The sequence below is a fragment of the Drosophila mojavensis genome, unplaced genomic scaffold (assembly GCF_018153725.1).
Source record: "Drosophila mojavensis isolate 15081-1352.22 unplaced genomic scaffold, ASM1815372v1 contig_81, whole genome shotgun sequence".
NCBI lineage: Eukaryota > Metazoa > Arthropoda > Insecta > Diptera > Drosophilidae > Drosophila > Drosophila mojavensis.
The window spans coordinates 6,962,411-6,986,298 of record NW_025318907.1 but is presented as its reverse complement, the minus strand read 5'-3'; the positions used below and the strand labels follow the sequence as shown (position 1 = coordinate 6,986,298).

Below are 23,888 nucleotides of genomic sequence, written 5' to 3'. Positions count from 1 at the left end.
ACCGCTTTGTTCCTTTGCCACCTACCTTCGCCTTGTTCCAGCGACAACTTGCGCTTCATTGTTGTCGCAGTCTCCGACGTCGTCCCTCTCCTTTGGTCACACTCATAGCGCTCGCAGAGGCTCGTTTCGCTGCTGCAGCCTTTACAGCTCGCCTGCAATTAAGCGGGATAATTTTATAAATGCCGCACAGCCGCATTGTCAAGTGAAGATATGAATAATTGTAATTGCAGTTCATATATACGTATACATGAGTTGGTAATGCAAATTGAATAGCTTTATGTACTTATTTAAATTTAAGATGAATTTCCTCAATTTGAATTTGCTGTCACAAATATTTGCATTGAGCTTTCCTTATCTGTTGTCAACACAATGCGCACGTTCTGTGTCTGATAGGTGGTTAAGTTCATGCTGTCCGAATTAAGAATTGGCAAACAGACTCTTGGACAGTCAGATAAGGTAGTTTGATAAGTATCCTTTGCTTGTAAAACATGAAAAGTTTAATTGAAGGATTCAAGCAACGAATCTCTTTGTCATTTGCGTGATTAAATGCCGACACGAAAGCGGCTCATCTCGTTTCTAATTAAGCCAAAAGGCAGCCAGACAGACCGATTCGGGGACCGCAACACAATTAACTTTAACAAGCTGCACAACACTTGGGATTTGCACCTTTATTTGGCTACCTTTCACAAACGTCGGGCGCTGCTATAAAATCTCAATGAAATTGTAATTGACACATTTGAAAAGCTAGCAGCTCTATACCCACTCATTCATACTCTCAAAATGATATCCTTGCTCTAATCTTTGTTGCGGTCCTCGCTCAACGTTGCGTGCTGTTATGCGAAGCGTTGTCATGTTGCTATCGTGTTAGTTGCGGTTCTGTGGCAGCATGATGAGATGCTGACGCAACCACACACACACACACACACACACACACACACACACACACACACACACATACACTTGCATAACTCAAATGATTTGCCAGTGTGAGCTTGCGGCTGGCCAAAAAACCATTTACAGTGTGCGTCATGATAATTGCAAGGGCAACAGCCACGACGAAGGATAACGAGCTGGGCAAAGACGAAGAAGAATGCCAAATGCCAAAATGCCAAAGGCCAAATGCCAAATGCCAAATGCGAACGGTCAACATGCTGATAATAAGTCAAGCGATGAACGCATATGGCCCTTGCGTTAACCGCAGGGCTTATCAATTGCCAGCGCCTCGAAGGACACGGAAAAGCTTCCTGTTAAAGCAGCAGCAGTCGTAGCAGCTGTGATTTGCTTAGATTGAATTAAGCCCTAATGAGTCGTTAAATGAGAGTTATGTGCAAAAGGTTTCCAGCTCTGGAATCCTTTTTCCACACTCTCGATGCGATTCAGCCAAGCTCAGCTTTCGCACTCTATGCAAATTACCTTTCGTCGGCAGCAAATGCGAAAAACTTGTTGAACAACTACCCAACACATTCAACCAAACACGTCTCGGCCTAAGAGCAGTGAGAGTTGAGACTCGTAAAGTGCATAGCGAGCAGCATTTTTTATTGCCACGTGCTGCATGCGGCAACAATGCGTCATCATGCTGGAAAAATTTATGCTTTTCACATCGAACTACAACGCAAAAAAAAAAATTGCTTGAAAAAACATAGTTTCATTTTTCCATTATATATATTTAAGGTAGAAGAGAAAAAATTGCAAAATAAAATGTAAAATTCAAGGGAAATTAAATTTTTATAAATTGGCGTATAACACATAACATCAGTCGGATTACGTAACTATAGCAAAATAAATTTTAAATGGTTCCTTGAATTTAAATTCGTAATGAAGTAGTAAAACTAAAATTTATAAAGTCATTAAAGCCCATTAAATTACAATTTTGCATAAAAAGACTAGAGAAGTTGATAACATGAAAATGAAAATTGGAAATTTGAGAATGAAATGAAAGTTAAATCTAAATGAAATGGCGTAAAACTCATAAACTAATTGAGATTTTAAAAGTATATCAAAATAATTGTAAATGGTTCTTTGAATTTAAGCTCTTAGTAAAATAAATAGTTAATATATATTTGAGACTTAAGAAGCTTTTAATGCCTATTAAATTTGTAAGTAATATTGAAAGTATGATCAGAAAAACTCAATTCAATTTGCTTATAAAGGAGTCAATAATATAAGCCCACTGTAAATGAATTTGAAAATTAAATTAAAATAAATTAGCGTAGAACTCACAATAAAATAAAAGATTTATTAAATTATTACAATTACGAAAAACAATCAAGATTTAAATAAGTAATTAAATGGTTAAAAAAGAAATGAATAAATAAACTGATAATAATTTTGCATTCAAACGTATTCAAGAACTTAAAAGACGATTAAATGGAAGGTTTTACTGAAAATTGATAGAGTATAAAGTATTTGCAAGAGTATAAAGTATTTTGTATAATAGAAAAGTCTATTTGAAACTTTGCATTCACCGCCTGTTATATTTGGAAAGTTTTTAATAAATGAATTGCTTGATAATGTCCTCAAGTGGTAGTCAATTAGTTTTCCATTTCTTGAAGCATTCGAGTTATATGTGAGTTTTGGAACTGCCCCAACCCCTCCACAGGAAACACAAGCAAACAGTTTCCACCACTTTCCCGCAGCGGCTCATAAAAAAATCAATTACACTTCGCATTGTGCAGCGGAAAATGAAAAGTTATTGCACGCTTTTAGCCTGGCCAGCGTAATTTGCAGGTCCGAGCCGGGCAAAACTTTGCGCTGGAGCATTTTTAAAGTGAACGCAAACTCATTTAATTTACTTAGCTTGGCACTTTACGTGGCCTTTAACCAGGAGGGGGCGCAAGTCAAATTGCAACTGGCGTCAAAGTTTCGACCATGCTCAAATTGTCAGCCTTTAAGGCTGACAAAGTTCGCAACTTGGCCGCGGCCAAAGTTTCTATTCATTGAATCCAGTGCTCTGTCCGCACTGCACCGCACTGCACTGCACTCTAAAGTAAATGTTAATGTTTATGTTAATGAATTTCAACCAAAAGCCAAATTAAATAGTAATATTTTAAATGACAAACAAACTGCTGCAGTCCACTCAGCCCAGTGCCGACCGCAGTTCAGTTATTTGGTCACGCACCGTATGTTGTTGTTTTTCTGGCGAGTCACTCTGTTTGTTTTTTATATCTTCCAATTAAACAGAAATTTCTGCAACCATAACCAAACAAACGTGCAAAAATGAGTGCCATAAATAAAACAAGCTCCGATTGTCTGATGGTAAATCAACTCTGCAAATGTCCACATGAGCTGAGAGCTGTGTGTGATTGATGTGCTAGCAAATACTCTACATGAATGTGCAGATATATACATACTATGAAATTATGAAGTATTATAAAAATGGAAAGGTATGTAGGTGGGTACAGTAAATCAATATATACAGATATATATAAGCGTAATCATTCATAATAGATCAAGTGTTATAATAATTATAAATGAATGGTTGCCTACACTCCCGTAAAGTAATGAACATCATTAACGTAAGATAGAAAGCCCTTGCCAATCTTGACTTCATAATATTTGTACTATACTAACTAGCCTTTTAGCGTTATACTACTTATATGGCTTGATAAAATTTAAATGAAATTGTCGAAACACACTATTGTTATCGAATATTTATAACCATAGCTGATTGCGCAATCCTGATGACCAATTCTGGCTGAATGAATTAATTTGTTTATTCCTACAATTTCAGTCACCGATTTCTGCAGAATTAATCGATTTCAGATGTTGACAGAGAGAATGTGAAAAATACGTTTCAGCCATAAGAATTACGAATTTTCCTTGAAGCTTATTATTCAATTTTATATATTTAAATCTATCAGATATTTGTTTACTGAATACTGTTTAATTTATCTATAACTAGTTGTCCCGGCGAACTTCGTACCGCCTAACAGTCTCTATATATATAAAACAAAGTAGAGTTTGTTACAAAACTTATAATTCGAGATCTGCTGCACCAATTTTCATGGTTTTTGATTTGTTGGATTTGTCTCTGCCCCGAATTGGAAACAGGCATTGTATTTTTGAGTGCTCGCTAGAAAAGTAGGGAACGCAATGGCTCTGGTGGCGGGACCACTAATGGCAATGTCACTTTACCACTAAGGCAGCACAAACCGGGCGTTTCACCAGCAAACTTCAATGCGCCACAATGCTGGCAAACAACGTCCATTGGACCAATGCAAACTAAACGATTCAAGCTATAGTCAATGGTGCAATCATATCGAAACGCTGCTCGATTCAAATCAATCCTTGAACCATTTCTTATTGCCGTTTCACGGCCTCTCTTTGAGAAGCACGAATTAAGGCCGTTCTTTGCTGGGTACTAACGCGGCGCCTTTCTCGGGCGATTTCTCGTTCTTCGTCAGATAATTGACACGCGATATTCCGATGCCTAATTGCATTATGGGTCCGCCGGGAAAGATTAGATCTTCTAGGACGCGGCATTTTTATTAATAGTAATACTGCCCTCGCACAAAACCATATAAAACAATCGAGAAATATAAATATAAATAATTTACCCAAATTTATGTTTGAGACAAACAAATACCAGAACATTCGAGATATTTAGCTTTTGTACGCACGCGCACAATTATTATTTATAAAGTTTAAAAGTCCAAAAATATAAAAAGCCAAAAATACACTTTTTAATAATAAACTTTTTTTTTTTTTAATTTCGAATTTTGAATTTTTTATTTATTTTTTGAACAGTCAGGTTTTAATCTTTTGATTTTTTTTTTTAATTTTTGCAGATTTTTGATTTGAAATATTTATAAAGTTTAAAAGTCCAAAAATATAAAAGCCAAAAATACACTTTTTAATAATTAACTTATTTTTTTTTAATTTCGAATTTTGAATTTTTTATTTATTTTTTGAACAGTCAGGTTTTAATCTTTTGATTTTTTTGAATTTTTGCAGATTTTTGACTTGAAATATTTTTCTTTTTGATTTGGAAATTTTTTTTTTTTTTTATTTTTTTTTTTTTTTTTGAAGTCTTTTTTTTATTATTATTATTATTATTATTTTTTTTTTTTTTTTTTTTTTGAATAGTCTTTTTTTTTTTTGTTGAATAGTCAGGTCTGCTCGAGGCTGTGCCGTAGACTGACTGACTACATTTGTTTATTTACTTCTATACAGGACCGAAACTGTCACTGTTGTCAAGGTTACTTAGTATAAATGGAAATTTGAATCTTTAGGGAAAAAGCCGCGTTTTTCAAGTATTCGTCAAATTTTTTCAGTATTTTAAAGATCTACTGACCTACTCGTGGCGGAGACAAATCCAACAAATCAAAAACAATGAAAATTGGTACAGCAGATCTCGAGTTATATGTGCTAAGACACTTTTACACAACTCTCTTTTATATATATAGATTTGTTTATATAATTATTTATATATATGTAAAATTAGATATTATGAAAATTTAAATAATCTCAAGAAGTCTTATTCTTATTCGAGCTTTATCAATATCTATATTAATGTGATAATTTAAGGGTGGTAGGCGCACACTGAATCAATTAATGAAGTAAGCTTTCAGTGTCGCTATCTGAATGCAATGAAAACATTGCAGAAAACGCAATTGTACTTAATTGTACTTAATATGTGGAGGTAGTGAAATCGGTTAGCTTTTCTCTGTGACTGCAGAACTTTCAAATAGTAAGGCAAACTCAATTTAAGTGAAATGAATACGATAGAAAACCTATTCCAATATCTCCATAAATACATATGTTTAATGAGTGCAAAAGTTCTTCTTCTTCATGTAAATATAAATAGGCTCAAGGCTCACTGTAAGCCTCTAACTAAATAAGTCGCCAACACATAAAAAGTAAGCCATAATATTGCTACCGAATTGATAAACTTGCTCTAAACGAACATATCTCTCTCTCTCTCTCTACAGCTTGTGGGCACCTCGTACATCATAAGAAGAGGAAACACACTCAGAAAGTAAAGCGGAATTCATAGCTCAGAGTTTAATAAAAATGTCAGTGAGAGTCGTGGATGGTAAACAAATGACTTACAAAAGTTGTGCACGAATGCACAAAACATGCAAACAGAAGGCCGAAGGCCGAAGGGACCGTCACCCCCCCGATTTTAGGCGGGTCTACAAATTATATATGTATATGGCGTGCGGAGTGAACGCGACAGCCAACTTTTTTGTTATCACAGCAAATAAAAAAACGTAACCTGATTTGCCAACACACACACACTCACACAATAATAAAAATAAAGGACAAAAAAAAAAAAAAAAGAGGGAGCAGCAAGCAATCTGGACAGTTCGCAATCTGTGGCACGATCCCAAAAAGTTCTCTTTTTCGTTTTTTGCGCAAATCAATTACAAACTTTCAGTTTGCTGCTGAAAGCAGAGAAAAAAACAACGTATCAAGTCCGGCTGCAAACCCAAAAATGGGTCTGGAAACTTAAAAGGTTTCTGTTGTCTTAATTAAAAATATGTTTTGCCCTATCGAAATTCAAATCCATACTGAAACCTAAGTGCACAAGTCCAAGGCTAAAGTGCTGGGCAACTGGAATGCTGGAAGCTTTAAAATAAACAGTTAACAGTTAGGTGGATTTTCAATAAGAGTTCGGAATATTTTACAAACATTTTTATAGCCAATTAAATGTTCAATTAAAAAATAAATTATATAAACTGGAAACTTTGTAAATAAAATTAAGGACTTCCAGTAAATAAGCTGCCATCGAACTTTATCGCATTTCAACATAATCTTGCTATTATAATAAACTGCATACAAAATATAGCTTCAATAGTTGCAGCTCACAGTAACTTTCGCATTTTAACAACTGACTGCGAAAATCTTTAAAAATAAACTACATGCACACTGCAAGAAAAGCCAACATTTTTCACGTAGCTTTAGTTACAGCGGACGGAGAAAAGTTTAAGCGCAAAAATGTGAGCAGCCAGCGAAAGTTTTTGGGCAACAAAAGCACTTCCTTTAGCCAGTGGCCGAGGCTGTGGCCATCAGCGGCTACTCAGCAATGGAGGGATGCGCAGCATGTCCGGGAGAGGGCGGAGCTTTATACAGCAAACACTTAAGCCCCGATTTTGAGACACACAGTTCACGGTGTTATTGCAGCTGTGCGAGAACTTTGACAGGCGCGGCAATCGAATTAAGATCCATAAAAAAGTCAACACGATAAAGTTGCTGTACCTCGAGCTTTTGCTGTGCAGCATTTGGCCCGGGCAGCTGTTGCATCAGCAATCGAATAATATCAATCATACGCACTGTTTGACTTACCCCATTCCCAGCGCCGTGGCGTCGCTTTGTCAATGTGCCCGCCGTCGTCGTCGTTGAAAGCGCTGCATTCTTTTCCCCTCCGGAGCCCCGGCTGCGCTGCAGCTGACAGCAGAGCCGCATGTAGGTGCACTGCAGCGCCTCAGCGAGCAGCGCTCCCAAGCTCGACAAACACATCAGCATCAAAGGGACCCCGATGAGCGCATAGAAGATGGTCGCCAGCTTGCCAGCTGCTGTGCGCGGCGTCAGGCTGCCATGGCCTATAGAAGGAAAGTAAACAGATTTGCGTTAATATAATCAATTCCATATTCTGTTACCCATAAATCAGAAGCAGAAATAAAAATATTCCTCTAATCATTATATATATATATATATGTATATATAATATCTTGTTAAGCTGAAGCATATGATACTTATTGCACTTATATAAAATATTCGAAATAATATTTTCTCAGCATTTTTAGGTTAGTAAACTTATTAAATTAAAAAATATTTTATTAATAAATATTTTAATATTAATTAAATTATTATTTGTTAATTATATAATTAGTTATATGGTAGAATAAGTCTCTCAAATTTTTAAAGTCACAAATTGACTCTCTTTAAGTTTCTATGTATAAATATTAATATAACTCAAAATATTATTTTCAACATTTTCGAATTTTTTAAAATCATTCCTTCCCTGATCATCCAGTTGTTAGTTGTTATTAATGGGCTACTTTTAAAATATTTAAAAGTATTAGCTTTTGTCCAGAAATCGATTTAATCCATTGTTTTTATTTATCCACCGCTGAAGTCCACCCAAAAAGTTTAATTTAAATTTAAATATCCAATTGATTCTTGCAACGGCCTGCTCGAGCAAATTAATCCTATTTTGGCCTTATCCTTAACGATTTTCCCGCCAATATTAAGTTTTGTATACGATGCACTTTGTTAAACAAAAACACTTAAGCTGCTCTTAATTTGCTGGAGTATTTGCAGCTGTTGCTGAGAGAGAGCTTAACTATCAGCCGAATAACACTTCATATTACTATATACGTATATGCATGAGTGTGTATAGAGGGAAATAGAGTTCTGTTGGCACAGTAAGCAGTGAGCACAGACAAGAGAACAGGCCTTAACCATATGCAAATATTTTGGCAGGGCCCACTGGGCGTATACATAATATGTATGTTGTCTTGCCTATGGCTGGCGTCGATGTTGCTATTGCTGATGGCCCCACTGCAATGTAAATATTAGCAGTTATTACAGCCCACTGCGATAAATTCAAAACGCCCCGAAGATGATTGTAAATGCGAAACAAACAGTGTCTCGAAATAAACAGCAAACAGCTAAGCCGGCGACTTCAAAGGTGGCTCTGAAATGTTGCTTTGCTACTCACCAATTGTTGTTATCACAGTCACCGAGTAGAGCAGCGCTTCGCTAAACGTCCAGCTCTGCGTGTCGCCAGCGTCGTAGCCAAAGTGGCCCAGTGCACTGGCACTGGCGCTCGCCCCAGGTCCCGCCACGGCGCCAGCTGCCCCGCCGGGACGCGTGGCAGCCACGATGGAGCCCTCGAAGCGACGCAGCTGCTCGTGCACCAGCATCGTCCAATTGCGCTCATACAACACGTTGAGTTTCTCTGCAACGGCACATAACAATTAAAGCATAAATAATTGGGTCAAATGCATTTGACGCTCCCTCAGCCTGGCGATTGGCCAGTGGCACTCGGAAAAACCCTTGGATGCAACCTTTGCAATTATGCAATTTCGTGCAATGAGCACTGATAACCTTTAAGCTCGAGCAGCGCAGCCCTTGCGTCAACCAAGTGTCGCCCAGCAACGCCAGCCACAGCAGCAACGCCTCCTGCTTGGCTGCCGCCTGCTTTCGATTTTGCTTGGCTTGTCTTGCGGGCGCTGCTCGCATTTGATTTTGATTTTGATTTTGCCTCCACAGCAAATTGCAGAGGTTGCTGGCTGCCGCAGCTTGTTAACAACAACAATCGTTAACAACGCCCACTTGACGCCATTTGGCCTTGGCTATGCCCCCACTGCCACCCCGGGGGCATCATTCAGACCCACCAGCGACTGCATCCATTTCAGCTAGAAATGAAACACTCAATACTCTGGGTCCTTGTATTGGCAGCTAGAGATCCTTGCCAGATGTAAATACCACAGCAAATGTGCTTCGTGTTCAAGTCGAATTCCTCCACAAACAGACATAGATATACATATACAGATGTATATGTGCATATATACTCATTTTAATAGCAAATGAATGCGCAAGTGCTCTCAGCCTTTGGTTTCATACTGAAAGAAGTCTGGAAGCACTTTACGTGACTATTTGTGTAATATAAGTTGTTGCTATGCTGCCTTTGGGTTGCCAAGTGGAAGCCGCAGGAGTCGGTTGGCCTTCAGCTTTATTTAATGTAAACCAAATACGTCGATAGCTTATTTAAGCCCTTCAGATAAGTTGCAGATAAATTTATTTGAATGAACGCTGAATGCCAAAAGGAATAAAATCCTGATTTTTATATAATAATTCATGTCTAGTATTTTGAGCTATTTACACTTTAAAAATATTTTTATTTAACTATTCCTGTATATCTGCTCATGTTTTAAATATAAGTTAAACTGGATCCAAATGGGAAAAATATATCATTTTACGGACACTAAATTTGTATAAAATTTGAGCACCTTGAGATCCGAAACTAATCCAATCTCGCAAGCAAACCAAGCCTAAGAAATGTTTCCAAGCATGAAATTCCATTTAATTTTCTATTAAAAGTGCTTCACGCGACCTTCACTTAAATATTTACATATTAAGCTAGACTATCAAATAATGAGTATCTGCTATAATACCCCTCTAGACAGTTGATTTAATCTCGTCATTAGAATTATTAATTAAATATGCCCCTAAGTGTTTAAAGTCTGCGTACCCCGAAATTCCGGGATTTGTCAAAGGAATTGCGATGAGCTAAATGCAAAGTTTGAGTCAAGCTCGGCATCATTAAATGCATAGTCTTGTATATTAATCATACGCCAGGTGCGCCACTCCAAAAAGCAAAATACGCGTAAATTAATTAGTTTATTTATGATGCGAAATTTTCATTAAATCAACATAAGCACACGCCAATGCACGTGCCAGCGAGACAGACAACAAGCGGGAGGGAGAGTGGAGAGTGAAAGGGAGTGAGACAGTCTGCCACAGAGATGGAGCACGGTATGCAAATAATATATTTGTTTGGACATAGAATAATTACAGGGTTTTTTTTTTTTTTTTTTTTTTTTTTTGGTAGAGAAACTAAAAGAGAATACTATGTATATTAAATCAACAGAAATATCTCGCTCTTAATTAGTTGTCAAATATTTCAAAAAATATTTATTTGTATGTTAAGCACCTTAGATCATTTTATGAAATTGTTGATTGTATTTTTGGTACATTTATAAATTTAGAATAGGAATTAAGAATTTTGTGGGGCCATGTTTATAGAGATTAAGGCAGCTAAAATCATTTTATAAATTTCATATGACATTTTCTAAGGTTAAACTGCTCTCAAAACTCAAATTTAATATAAATAATTCCAAAAAGATATCACGCAGTGAACCTCATTTAAGAATATTAATATATATTTTAATACATCTCTCATATTAATATCATTTGTAAGCCCTTTAAGCTACCAATTTGGCCCACGGTATTAACGCAATGATTTGGTTAAGGAAAATACTGAAAATAAAAATCAAATGCTTTTGCACTTTAATGGAGATTTCCGTGCAAATTGAGAGCCAGCGGCAGTTGAAATCTAGATAACAAAGTAATTAATTTCCAATAAATCACGTCAACTAGTCGCAGCAATAGTTAGAGCACACACCCACACCCACACACCCACACACATATGTATATTCCATGCCCTCTAAATAGTTTGCAAGCTTTGCGTAAAATTTGTGAAAATTGTTTTCTCAATGTGGCCAAATATTTGGCTTTGCAAATATTTTGTTATTATTTAATTTGGCGCAAATTACATTCAGAGGCTAACTGATAGTTAATTCCAATTAAAATATTGATATTTGTTTAGCATTAATTGCCATTAGCAGACAGACCTTAAAGCCGCTCTAAATGCATATGTATGTAGATATGTATAGTTGTATATTCCAAACAAATCAAGCGTTAAATACAACACAAAACAATTTTCGGCTCATATTTATGGGCAATGCGGCAAATAATTCACGCTTGATTTATGCGAATGCGGCAAATAAACAGTTTAACAAATTTTGCTGGCTCGCTCACCCGTTATGATCCACAATTCGCGCAGACAATCCTCCCGGCTCTTGGCAATGGCCGCCGACTTGCTCAGGTCCTGCGGTGCCTCCAGCAGTGGGAAGATGAGTGCACCCAGCACCGAATACCCTGTAACCAGTAGAACGAGGCCGGGCGCGGAGAGCAGCAGCTTAAGCAGCTGACCCAAGCAGCGCTCGGAGGCGTGGCGTTTGACCAGAACACTGGACTTCACGCCGTCAGCCTCCTGACTGAGCTGCGGCTCGTCCAGCTCCTGCTGCTCCTGTTCCAGTTCCTGTTGCTCGTCCTCATTGTCGTCGCATTGATTGCTCTTAAACGCCTGCTCAACGTCACACATGATCGCAATTTGTTTGGCATTTGCAATTGTTGTTGCAACATTTAGTTGACGTCTGCTCCTTGTTGTTGCTGTTGCTGTTGTTTATGCTGTTGTTTATGCTGTTGTTGTTGCTGCTGTTGGCTGTCAGTTTTATTGGGCGTGCACTTCCGTTTCCGCCTCAACTTATGATTCATGCTGTGCTGCTGCTTGTCAGCCATCCGTTTACTAATTACAACAACGTTTTCTCATCATTCCTTTGTTTTTGCTCTAAGTCTCTTTCGCTTTCCGTCCCCCTTTGCTGGCAGCCGTTAGCGTATTATGTTTTAAGCTGCTGTTGACTTGTTTCCAGTTGTTGTTCTTGCTGTTGTTCTGCTTGTTGCTGTTGTTGTTTTTGTTTTTGTTGCAGCAGTTGCTTCTGTTGCTGACATCGCATTTTGCATTGTTCCCGGTCTGTGCTCTTCAATCCGTGCACTTGGTTTGTACTTTTAAAGTTGTTGTCCCAGTTTATTACCCCAGCTTTTCCAGCGCCACGCCCTGCTCCGCCCAGCCGTCTGTCGCCTGCAATTGAAAACAAATGTTGTATTGTAATTGTTGTTGCTGCTGTTGCTGGTGTTGCTGCCGCTTCTACTGCTGCTGCTGCTGCTGCTGCTGTCGCAGCTAGTGAAGTGCACTCGGGCACAGGTTAAGCACACCCACGGGGCTGACAAAGTGAAAATGCACTAAATTTGACACTTAACTTAATCTAATTAACAACTCTCAAATGCCACTGCATTATGTGACAGCCAAGACATTTAAGTCGCGAGCCAACTTCAGCTTAAGGTCTCCAGTGTGCCATTAAAATATGTTTAAATGTTAAGTAATTGTGGGTTAATTAGTGTAAAATTTAATTTCAAATCAACCGAATACATGGATAATGGAATGGACAACAAAGAATTTCATTTAGTAACAAGCAAATAAAGCTAAATGACGAGTTTAATCGGCATCTGAAACAGGAGGAGCTCTGTCATACCGAAATGCGAAGATTCATGTAAAGTCAACAGCAGCAGGAAATACCACAAGAGTGGTGCAAGAACATTAGCCAAATATCAGATTCATATGCAGTACGTTGAGAATCTTCAAATGAGTTTTCTTTTTACCGTTGCCTTATGAATTTAATTTTTTAATAAAAAGCAAAAGTCAAGTTGAAGACAATCCCAACACTAAATTGGAATATTTTATGTATATTATTATGTCTCGTTCTAATTTCTAAACAAAACATTCACTTAACAAGAATAGAATAAAGAAACTTAATTGATTTTCAAGTAATTACAAATATCGTACAAATCTCATATACATTACCAAAAATCAAATTCAATTATAAGTAAACTAAGCAAAATGAATAAATCTGAAGCGTTAGTCTTTCTCACTAAAACTAATCTGTGTACAGTTGATTTCATCTGCATTTTACATTTATTTATTACAATTTACACAACAAGCTCTACAGAAATTCATCATATTTAAAATAATCTTTATGGGCGCAGCTAAACTCTTCCGCTTCCCTAATTTCCAATCAAGATGAGCTTTTCTTGTCGTGCTTTTCACACTTACATAATCTATATATTTTACATATATATATATGTGTGTTATTTGGTTCATTTAGTCGGGGTCATTAAGATTACAGCGCGTTTACAATGGGCCAGACATTATCGATAAAGCCCATTAAAGAGTGACATAAAAGCGATAACAATGCCAGCTCATGTAATACAAATTGAAGTGAAATAACAAACGCAAAGGGCGATGACTGTATCAGACCAACACACACACACACACACACACACACACACACACACACACACACACGCATACACACATACATAACAAAGCACACTAATCATTATTGACGCTGCGGCTCGTCGAATAATGCGCTTAGAGTGCTTCGATGGAATCAATTAAAGCTAAGCAGAAATTGTACTGGGGAGAAGCATCCCAGTAGCGATTAGCTAGTTCCTTCTGCAACTATTGAGGAGTGACGTCTGCATCATCGGCGAGCCTGGCAGAGTGCGGGCCTTAAGTCGACGTGATTTATACAGTTGGCCGAAAGGCAGCTGGCTCAAGTAATTTCGGTTAATTGGAATACAAAATGGGCCGGCGCCTGCTCGGGCTCGAAGCACTTGCCGCTTTGACAAAGGCCACTTTTTTCCTCTTCACATTTGCTTCTTGGGCTTTTTTATGAGCGAGCGCGCATAATTAAATTTGCGGCTAACGTGGCGAAGGCGCAAGTCGAGTCGGGGTCTGGCTAAGAGGGCTAATGCAAAATTAATGTCAATCGCTTTTGGCCATCGTCAGCATTGACTTGGCCAGGCCCCCTGCGTCCCACTTGTAACTGTCGCTCGGCTGGCACTTGAACCTCTGCTCGAGCACGCATCAAGCAAGCTAAATGGGAAGAATCCTTGAGGCGCCAGCCAAAAGGCAACGCGTCTGGCGGAAGTTATCCCTTTTAGTCAGATTGAAATCAGCTTAGCTCCGGCGCTTAATTGAAATGTTTGCATTTCACTTTAATTAAAGTGTTTTTCGCCCCAGACCAAGAGTCACAAAAAGAAACAGAAAACCTTTTTAGCACGCGCAGGACACACTGGTGCCAGAGAGGGGCGGGGCGAAGGGAGTTTCTTTGATTTCAATGGCATTTTTCTTACGTTTTTCATCTTTCATTTCAGTGTGCGCTGTGTTTCGCACGTCATTTTATGAAGTTTGCCGTTAAAGTTTTGTAGTAGTTAAATGAAAACAACTCGGTTGGCTCCTTTGCCAGGGCCCGCATTCACAGCCGGGGCACTCTGCTCGCCTTTTAATGCATTTCCTTTGTGCGTGCGCTTTTCTTGCGCCCAGCGTCTGCCCTATTATGCAATAATAATTATTATTATTTATAAATGCAATGACAACAAACGCAGTTTAATTACAATTTTCTTCTGCTTGCTCATTTTCTCTTCTCTACCAACTCATCAAATGCAGCAACAGCAACAGCAGCAGCAGGAGCAGGAGGAGGATCCAGTAAACGACGTCCGATGTGACGCTAATGGCGCTAGCCTCATTTCTCGCCAGCTCTGGAGCTGTTCTTAAATCCAATTTTCCTTCATAATTTTACAACACGCCCCAGCAGTAAGCCCCGGTCCCCACTGGTCGCATCCTTTTCGCCATCCGCCTTCCGCCCACTGACCCCTGATCCCTAACCCCTGGCACCGTTGTCCACGTCGCCATCATGGTCGTTGCCTATTCCCAATTTAATTGCATCGCTGACATTTAGCACCAGCATAGGAGGCAAACAAACAAAAAATAAACTACCAACGAGCAGCGCCAGCTTAAATAGGATTTTGGTTTTTGGTCCCACGGCTCTTTGCCACGTTAAACTAAGCCGCGTCTCTGCCAGTCACTTGTTTAATTGAACTTGACTCACGGCATGCCACCCGTGCAGAGCTGCACTCGAACTGTGAAACAGTCGAGCAGCCGTGTCTAAACTATATCACAATACGCGCATTCCCAATTCATTGGCGCCCGCTGCCAGCCAAAGTGCAAGCCAAATGTCATTCAATTGAAAGGATTTAACTCGAAGTTCAGCTGCACTTCGCAGCTTTTCTCCTCCTCGGGGATTCGCTCGTCCCTTGGCTGACTGGCTGCTTTTGTTGCTGCTGGGTTTTCTTTTCTGTGGACTCGAATGCTCTTTGATGTAATTACATTAACGACAACAGAATGAACGCAGCATAGAGAGCAGCAACAGAAGTGTGAGAGCAAGCATGTTTGACTGGGATATACCCTGTTGTGAGAGAATGAATGGAGATGTCATTGAATGAAAGGCATCGCATAGACAATCGTATTATGATTGGAAGATGTAGACGGCGTCACGATGAAGGATAGAAGATTTGACAGAATAAATGTGGGATGATTAGTAGGAGTAAAGAGAAGGAAAAGATATAATCAGTTTACTAATGAACGAATTTTGGCAATAAAAGTGACAGCAAACCGTTATAAAAATTGCATAACAAGCGTTGATTAATATAATACAATAAAACGAATTATTTCAAATGCTAAATGCGATTACTTATGATTTATGCATCAAGAGAAGGGATAATTAATCTTCGATTGGTCAAATGCTAATAGGCCACACAGTTCACAAATTCTAGATAGATGGAAATGAAAGGCAATTAGATGCAAATGCCTTAAAAGTTAAATGAATTGTAAAATTTTATGTGGCAGACAATCGAAGAACAAGCTGAAAACTTGTTTCGGCTGTGCGTTAGGAAACGACAAGCCAACGCCAGACTAATAAGCAACATTTATTTGCAAATTTCTCACCTACCCACGGACTGAGGGATAATTTTGTGCAGTCGAGTGTCTATAATGAAAATTGAATGCGAAAAGGCGAGCGCTGGGCAGCAAGGACCTGCCAGGATATACGCCAACGGGCAGAAAGCAGGCAACGGGCAGCGGGCAGCAGTCAGCGAAGCGTGTCCGAACTTTTTACACATTAGCCAGCTGGAGGCGAGTGCAGAGCAGTGCAGAGGTGTAATTCGGATACGAACAACAAGGGAAGCTAAAACAATACCTAATAACTATGCAATTGAGCGCAGCGGAAGGAAAACACTTGAGAGCCCAGCTCGGCCATAATTTATAATAAAAAGGACGGCAGCGGTGCAAGTGGCGAAAGGATAGCCCAGGATAATGACCATGTTAATGCAATACAAAAGTGCACTGAAAGGAAATGAGCAAGATAAGTAACATGGGTCCGACCCCCCCAAAGAGCTGACCAAAAATTTCGCCATTTTAGCCCCACAAAACTTTGTGGCGCAAAACAAACGATGCCCGGTCTCAGGCCATGCTCATTAAACGCGCTCAACTCGACTGCAACTGACTTAATTATGCGCCCAAGTCTTGGCTGGTAAGCCAGAGGAGGAAAAAGTATTAAGATAAGAACTATCCGGGGAGATGGAGCAGCGAAACAAAATACTCTTCATGAAGATGCTGATGAAATATATATTGAAATGGAAAATGATTTTTATTTCTATTCTAATACATACATATATGTACGTACGTTCAATCTTAACCCACTTGAGAACTATATTTTCCACATGTAGTTTAACGACTGCTAAAGACAAACAATTGTAACGCAAAAATATCGAAATGGCTTTACCTCATCCATAACTTAGTCAGGATGCCCTACAGCATGCAGAGTATACGCAGCACAATCAGCGCTGAAACTTACAAGACATCGCTTTTCCGAAGCTGATTAGTTTTTGGAGTGCCTCAAGTGCAAGTCAAGCACTCGCGCAGTCAGTCGGACGAGCGGGCATTAGGTAGTCAGTCAGTCAGTTTGTCAGTCAGCTTGTCAGTTGGCCGAGCTGTTGGTCGAGCGTGTAAACTTTTGCCAAACAGCCGGCAGACATCAACCAAAACAGCAAAAACAGCAACAGCATTTTCTTAGCCGTTTTCTTTGCAACAAAAACTCATTAAAAATGGCGCAAATGCAGCTAGCACGTAAATATGCAAAGGAAAAGCTGAATTTGAAGACCAAGAAGTGGAAGAAGAAGAAGTGAACAACAAGCGAGCCAAGCTAAACTTAACTAAATGCAAAGTGCACAATAATTAGCGGCAACACTTTGAAGACGCTTATAATGATGGGCTACCTTTGTGCCGGAAGAAGAGCCGTGATTAATGCAGGATTGCAAAGAGAAAATTAGTAAAAGCGTAAATAATTAATCTGTATATTCAAATTGCATTTAAATAAATATAAAGAAAATTCTATACAAAAAAGTCAACAAATTTTAATGCTGAAACTTTAAAAATATCACGTGAATTTCTTATATTACTAAATCTTTCAAATGAGAATTCACTTAAATTAAATAATACTTTTTCTTTATTCCAATTCCATGTCTTCTTCTTTCTTCTCTTACGTTCTGTGCCATTTTTTGTCATCTACTCTTCTATCGTTCTTGTCTCTGTTTCTTTTTCCTTTTAACATCTTTCACTGTTCCACCCTTCTACTCTCCTCTTCTACTACTGCTAACTGCATTATATGTTCCATCATAGTCTCTTTAGCTCTTCAATAGCATTGCCTTCTCCCCTCTTTTCTATTGTGCAACTTTCCTTTTACCTCTTTTCTAGCACACTATGCACTGTTCCCTTCCTGATATATTCTCATTTCCTATATTTTTACAAAATACATCTCTTCAGCATTAAATATATTTTGTTTCTTTAGTCTAAGAATAAAAATTTGTATAATCAACTGAATACCCTACTTTGGCCATTGCCCATAAATGACACAATTTTCTGGCTAAATTTTATAAATTTGAAACTGCCTCTGGCATATTTCGTTGAGCATTTCCAGTTGAATGGTGGACAGACAGAGACACACACACACACAGAATGGGAAGGACAGGGAGAGAGGGAGGGGCAGAGCTGGTTGGTTGGCTGTAGCCGTCTGCCTCTGGCAGTTCAACTTAAACTTGTTAGCTCTCGTAATTAAATTGTTAAACATCAGTTGGACTTTAATTGACTACCGGTGTAGCCGTTAAGGAAATGGCTGGCAGACAGTCTGCCAGGACTCAGGCAGGACTCGCATACCAATGGCGACCTTCCCGTTAGCCAGCTCAGCAATATTGCTTAAGTGGCAATTTAGTGTCAATTTGCTTTTGTCTTAGCACTTCTTTTTTCTGTTTTCCTTTCTGATATACAAATTTAATGCTAATTAAGCCCAAGGCATTTAATATACACAAAAAGCACAAATACTGGCTGGTGTCTGCAATTATTTCAGTGTGGGTGTGTGAACAAATGTTTGCCTTTAATCGTTTACAGCAAAAAGTTGTTAACCCTAACAAAAAACAACAACAACAAAAGGGAAAAAATTTTAATCAAATAAAATCGAATTGTTGGCCAATCGAGCGCCACAGCCAGATAAAACGCATAAAATGCAGAATGTGGGAGTGGCACAAGAATTTGCATAACAGCACGAGTGTATGTGTGTGTGTGCCTTTGATAATGCCATTTTAAATGCACTTTATGCGCTCTTTGTCTCAGCTCAGTGCCATTGAAAACATGCAGCTTTAGCGCGGCTAATCCCCATGATATATAAACTGCACCGATTTGCATATATAGAACAATCGGGCATTAAATGCGATAGAAGCGAAGCAAAAACTCACTTGCTCTCATAGATAAGACGACCTAGCTGAATTCTGAACCAACTTTCGATTTCTGAGCACATGTGCTGAATTTAACTAACTTTAAATATGAGAGCGTCGCACTTAAAAATGTTTTAATTTATTTATTTTGTTCTTTTTATTCTTAATTAATTACTTTAGCGTAGTTCTTCAGACTTAATTTAATTGAATTAATTCAATTTAATTATATTTAACTGAATTGATTTTTGATTTTTTATTACAAATCCAAATATTTCTTCATTATTTATTGGCCAATCATTGCTTATTGTGTTTATTGTTGTTATTGCTGTTGCTATTGCTTTCGATGCGGCCGGTCTGTTTTCTGTTTTTGTTGGCTAATTGCTCGGTCGCTGGATAGCCAAAAATTAATTAGTCACGTGAGGCAAGACGTGTCACCGTCTGCCGCCTCGGTTAACGTTTGGTCGCGTTTGTTATTGATGATATTTCGGTTAGCATTTAATTTGATGCACGAGTGCCTTGCGATAGCCAATGCTAATGATTGAGTGTTAATGGAGTAAACGTGGCCGAAAAGGAATCAAAGCGGCTCGAAAAACATGCCTGTACATGTTTAATAGCGTGGCGGATCAGCTGACCCCGTTGAAATCGGTGTGGGTGATGGTGGGGCAGGTAATGTGGCAGGTGGGCGCTTGGGTCGTTCAGCAGCAAACACAGCGCGTGTCAATGCGTTGCCTGCTAAGGAGCACCAAATAGCAGCAGCAACAGCAAAAGCAACAACAACAAAAGCGAGCGGCATAACCAACATGTTTGCAGAGTTGGGTAAGGCCTGGGCACAGATGCAAACATTGAGATATGCAACGAAAAGCACACACCCATACAATAACAAGCTGGCAAGTGTGTCATGGACATTGCTCAGTATGCATTATACATGTGTGTGTGTGTGTGTTTGGGTGTGTGTGTGGGTACAGCACACTAACACGTGTTTCAACGGCTGCTGGCTGGTAGTTGATGCTGTGACTGTGTCTGTGACTGTGGCCGTTGCCATAAAAAAAGGCACATGCTAAAATGGCAATACGAAGGACAAACAAACACACTAAATACACAGATACTCACCCCATACGAACACACACACACACACACATCTCTGTATGCGCTGTAATTGTGCTTGAAAAGTCTGACAACACGTATTTATGCAAGATTGCAATTATGATATAAAATACTTGTTGGGCTCGAACTGCTCGAAGGAAATGTATTCAAAAAAGAGAGAAAGAGAGAGAGAGAGAGAGCGACAGTGAGAGTGAGACGAAAGAAATGATTATGCTGCCGCATTGTGTGCTCAATGCTCGACTGCATTAAAGCTGAATTGTGGCCAACCAGCGTACTTGAATATTTATGTTAATGTGCCAGCAGCTGAGAGCCAAGGTCGCAAAATATTTGAAAAGCTGCACAGAAGCAAACAAATTTAAGATGGGAATATACAATCTATAAGGACCTATAGAGAGATCAAGTGCTGTCTGGATCATCTTCGAGAATTAAGTGTAACATTTTAAAATGTATCAAGTTTAAAGCAGGAAAGGCACTTGCTCAAATGATACTCAATGGAAAATCATGACAGTTGGGATAAACTAGTATCGGAAAAAGAGATGTAAGAAGATCGGTCATATATTCTATTTTGAATAAAATAGATTAGATCAAGTCAAGTCAGCATATAGTGTTCTATCTTATATAATTGCAGCTTAAATCGAAATCGTTGTTTAAATTAAGTTTTATCAAGTCTTTTTCCTTTTACTAATTATGATTCTTTCAGTGCTTACATTTGTTAACCGAATCTAATCAAATATTTGCATCAATGTATTTGATTTATTTTTCATTCTTGCCTTCACACTAAACTTCCCTTTCTCTCGCAAAATTTGCGTATAATAAACCAATTTAACTGTAGTTTCTCCAACTCCACTTTAATGTTGCAAATCACAAGTTTCTTAAATTGCCAATGCCAATTAACGCATTGAACTTTGCTTGACCATTTGACATAAGCTAAATGCGCTTGTGGGCGTTGAATGTCCTTTTGTTGTCAGCCTTCCTGCGGCGCTGGCAAAACTGTCATACCGTTAATTGGGTTTGACACTAATGAGCGTGCAATCGTTACATAATTGATTTATAAATGCACCAGTCTACCCATCCGTTCATCGCTGTATCTCTATCTCTATCTCTCTCTCTCTATGTCTGCCTCTCTCTCTCTCGCACCCTGCTCGATTGAGTTGAGCACTTGAGTTTATGGCGTTGTCGCTATTCCGCGTTAATTGGGTCAGTCAAACAATGGCCAAGAGGGAAGCTTCAAACGCCCCAAAATATTTGAAGGCTTCTGCTGCTGCTGCTGCTGCATTCGCCAGGACATAATTCAAGCCGCTTGACAGGATAAAATTTGCAGTGGGAAAGGAGGAGAGGCGCACATACGCTCGTAAGCCCATAAAAATCGCTCCGAAATGTTTGCGGGCATAGACAGCATAATTATAAGCAGCATCATCATAATTATCACTTGGCTGATGATCATCCCGATAATCAGCATCATTTTTGTCCTGTGGGCGGGCCGCTTGCCACAAGCGCTAATTCCACACAAATTGTAATTAATTTGAATTAATTATGTTCTACTTCCACATGCCAAAAGCAAACAGTCGCCAGCAAACAACATGCACACACAGGCACACATACATGTCTGTGGGCGAGGCGAATGAGACATATTTTTTGTTTTAAGCATACTAAAGCATAACCACACACACACAACCACAAATACACCGCAGAACGGCGGGATAAAGAACGGATTTTGGCTGGGTTCCGCCAGCAGCTGGCAAAGTTTTCGTCCTTTTTCGCTGTCTACTTTGGCGCGTCGCACACAATTCAGCGAAAATATCTTTAGAAGTTGTATAAAAATAAAGTATTGTTACAGTTTCATTCAAGCATTAGAAACACAGGCAAAAGTTAAGCGACTTTTTAGAAATTTAAAATTGTTAGTTTTTATTTTTATTTATATCTTTAAATCTTTATGGCAGCAGACCACGTTTAAAATATTTTATTGACTTATTTAACAACATGAAACCTTTTTGGAGGGCATATCATGTGTACGAAAACTAACTTCTATATACGAGTAGATTATGCCACGATCCAACTATCCGCCAAACACTTTAAGCTCGTTTAGATTTATATATTTAAAAAAATGTTCATTAAAATCCCCGTAGTAGTAGGCTGCGTTCAACTGAATTCTAGCTGATGACCGAAGTAACATTGATCTTCATTTAGTTTGAAAAATTACACAATTGGCTACAGAACTTATAAAAATATAATTTTGGCTCTCTACGACCAAATTACGCTTTCGGCTTGCATAACCTTTGAATTACTGAGAGATAACAGCAAACACGATGCATGTACTGGTCATAACGCCGAATGGCAAGACAGTGAAGGTAGACGTCGGAGAGGACGTCGATCCCGCCGATATGAATCTTGAGGGAATCGTGCCGCTAGACGAGGCCAAGGACAAGTACCCAACCACCTCGGAGCAGGCACAGATTCACCGGCAGTTGGACTTCATTGACAAACTGACCGAGCTCGAAAGCAGCGAAACCAAAAATTACTGCAAAAAATCATAGCTGGCCAATGGCACTACCGACTGCTTTCAAATGGTATTAGAGCTGCATGAAGCGGGAAACTTGTTCTTTCAAGTTTTTAAACTATATATTGGAAAGAAAGCAAAATTGAATTGTTTGAAGTTATGATTGCGACGTAAGTGATAAGGAGAAATAAAATGCTCACGCTCACATATATAAATTCATAAGCAGAACCGGAGTTATATTTTGGCAACTGTGCGTCGTCCGACAAAAGTGCAAATGGCACTAACCCCGTACAAAACTCGTTTCATTTTATGTAACTTTTATATACAAGAAAGTGAACTAAAACTCATTCGAATGCATAACCAAACTGTGACTTAATAAAATATTCCCTTTTATTGAAAAACATCAACTTTATTATATGTGGGCGTACTTTATTTGTGGTTTCGCTGATACGTTATAGAATATTTATGCAAAATATTTATGATAAATATCTATAATGTTGACTTCCTGTGTATAAGGATACATCATACCAGCTTGCCTCTACCTTATCCAATGAACGAAGAGACTTAAAAGTTACAACTATAACAACTATCATGCTCTTTTTATACTCAGTGTGATGGCGAGAGAGGGACGCGGGGAAGAGTCTTGATGAAAATTTCCAATCTGTGTCAATAGGCCTTACGTTTGCTTGTTTTTGTTCTGCCAATATGAGTGAGCCGAATATTAACAGTCTGGTTACGCTTGATCTAGCTATTTGTGTTCATAGGCCGAAGCGAAATAAATAGTATTCTATGGACGAAAGAGTGTTGATAGATGTAAGTAGCGGGGAGCAGGATGTAACTAGATGTGCAGCCAACTCCAGCAATTGCCTGAATTGCATGCTATAATACGTATGCATTAATTCAGTAACAATATAAATACAAATATCTCTTTGAGTATGAGCCAGCCACAATAAATAAGCAAATACCGACAACTCTTTGGATATGAGTCAGCAAACAGATAATCTAGCATACGCAAGCAAATTTGCTAGAATTTTAAAATGTTTGTTTGTTCATGGAAGCGACAAGGCAAATACAACGGTACGAAACTTTAAATGATTATGATTATATATGAACTTCCACATGCTTTGGCAAGAGCATATTTGTATAGCTTAATTCTTGAATGTGCAGGCAAAACACTAATTTACGCATTGACTTTGACAAATCGCATATAATTAAGAGTTCATAGCATAAGCTCTTTGAAACTACAGTTTTCGTATTGCCTTAAAAGAAA

The 23,888-nt window shown here is 38.7% G+C and overlaps 1 protein-coding gene across 2 annotated transcripts in view; it reads right to left on the bottom strand.

The window, feature by feature from the left end:
- LOC6580934 (pneumococcal serine-rich repeat protein) overlaps positions 1-23,888 on the bottom strand; it is a 59,712-nt gene that overhangs the window by 9,080 nt on the left and 26,744 nt on the right. For both annotated transcript variants that reach the window (XM_032729903.2, XM_032729904.2), the window contains exons 3-6: positions 11,551-12,433; positions 8,666-8,905; positions 7,288-7,544; positions 26-152 (exon numbers count right to left, since the gene is read on the bottom strand). In XM_032729903.2, the coding sequence (XP_032585794.1) occupies positions 26-152; positions 7,288-7,544; positions 8,666-8,905; positions 11,551-11,896 (970 nt within the window). In that variant the 5' untranslated portion in view covers positions 11,897-12,433. The remainder of the gene's footprint in view (positions 1-25; positions 153-7,287; positions 7,545-8,665; positions 8,906-11,550; positions 12,434-23,888) is intronic.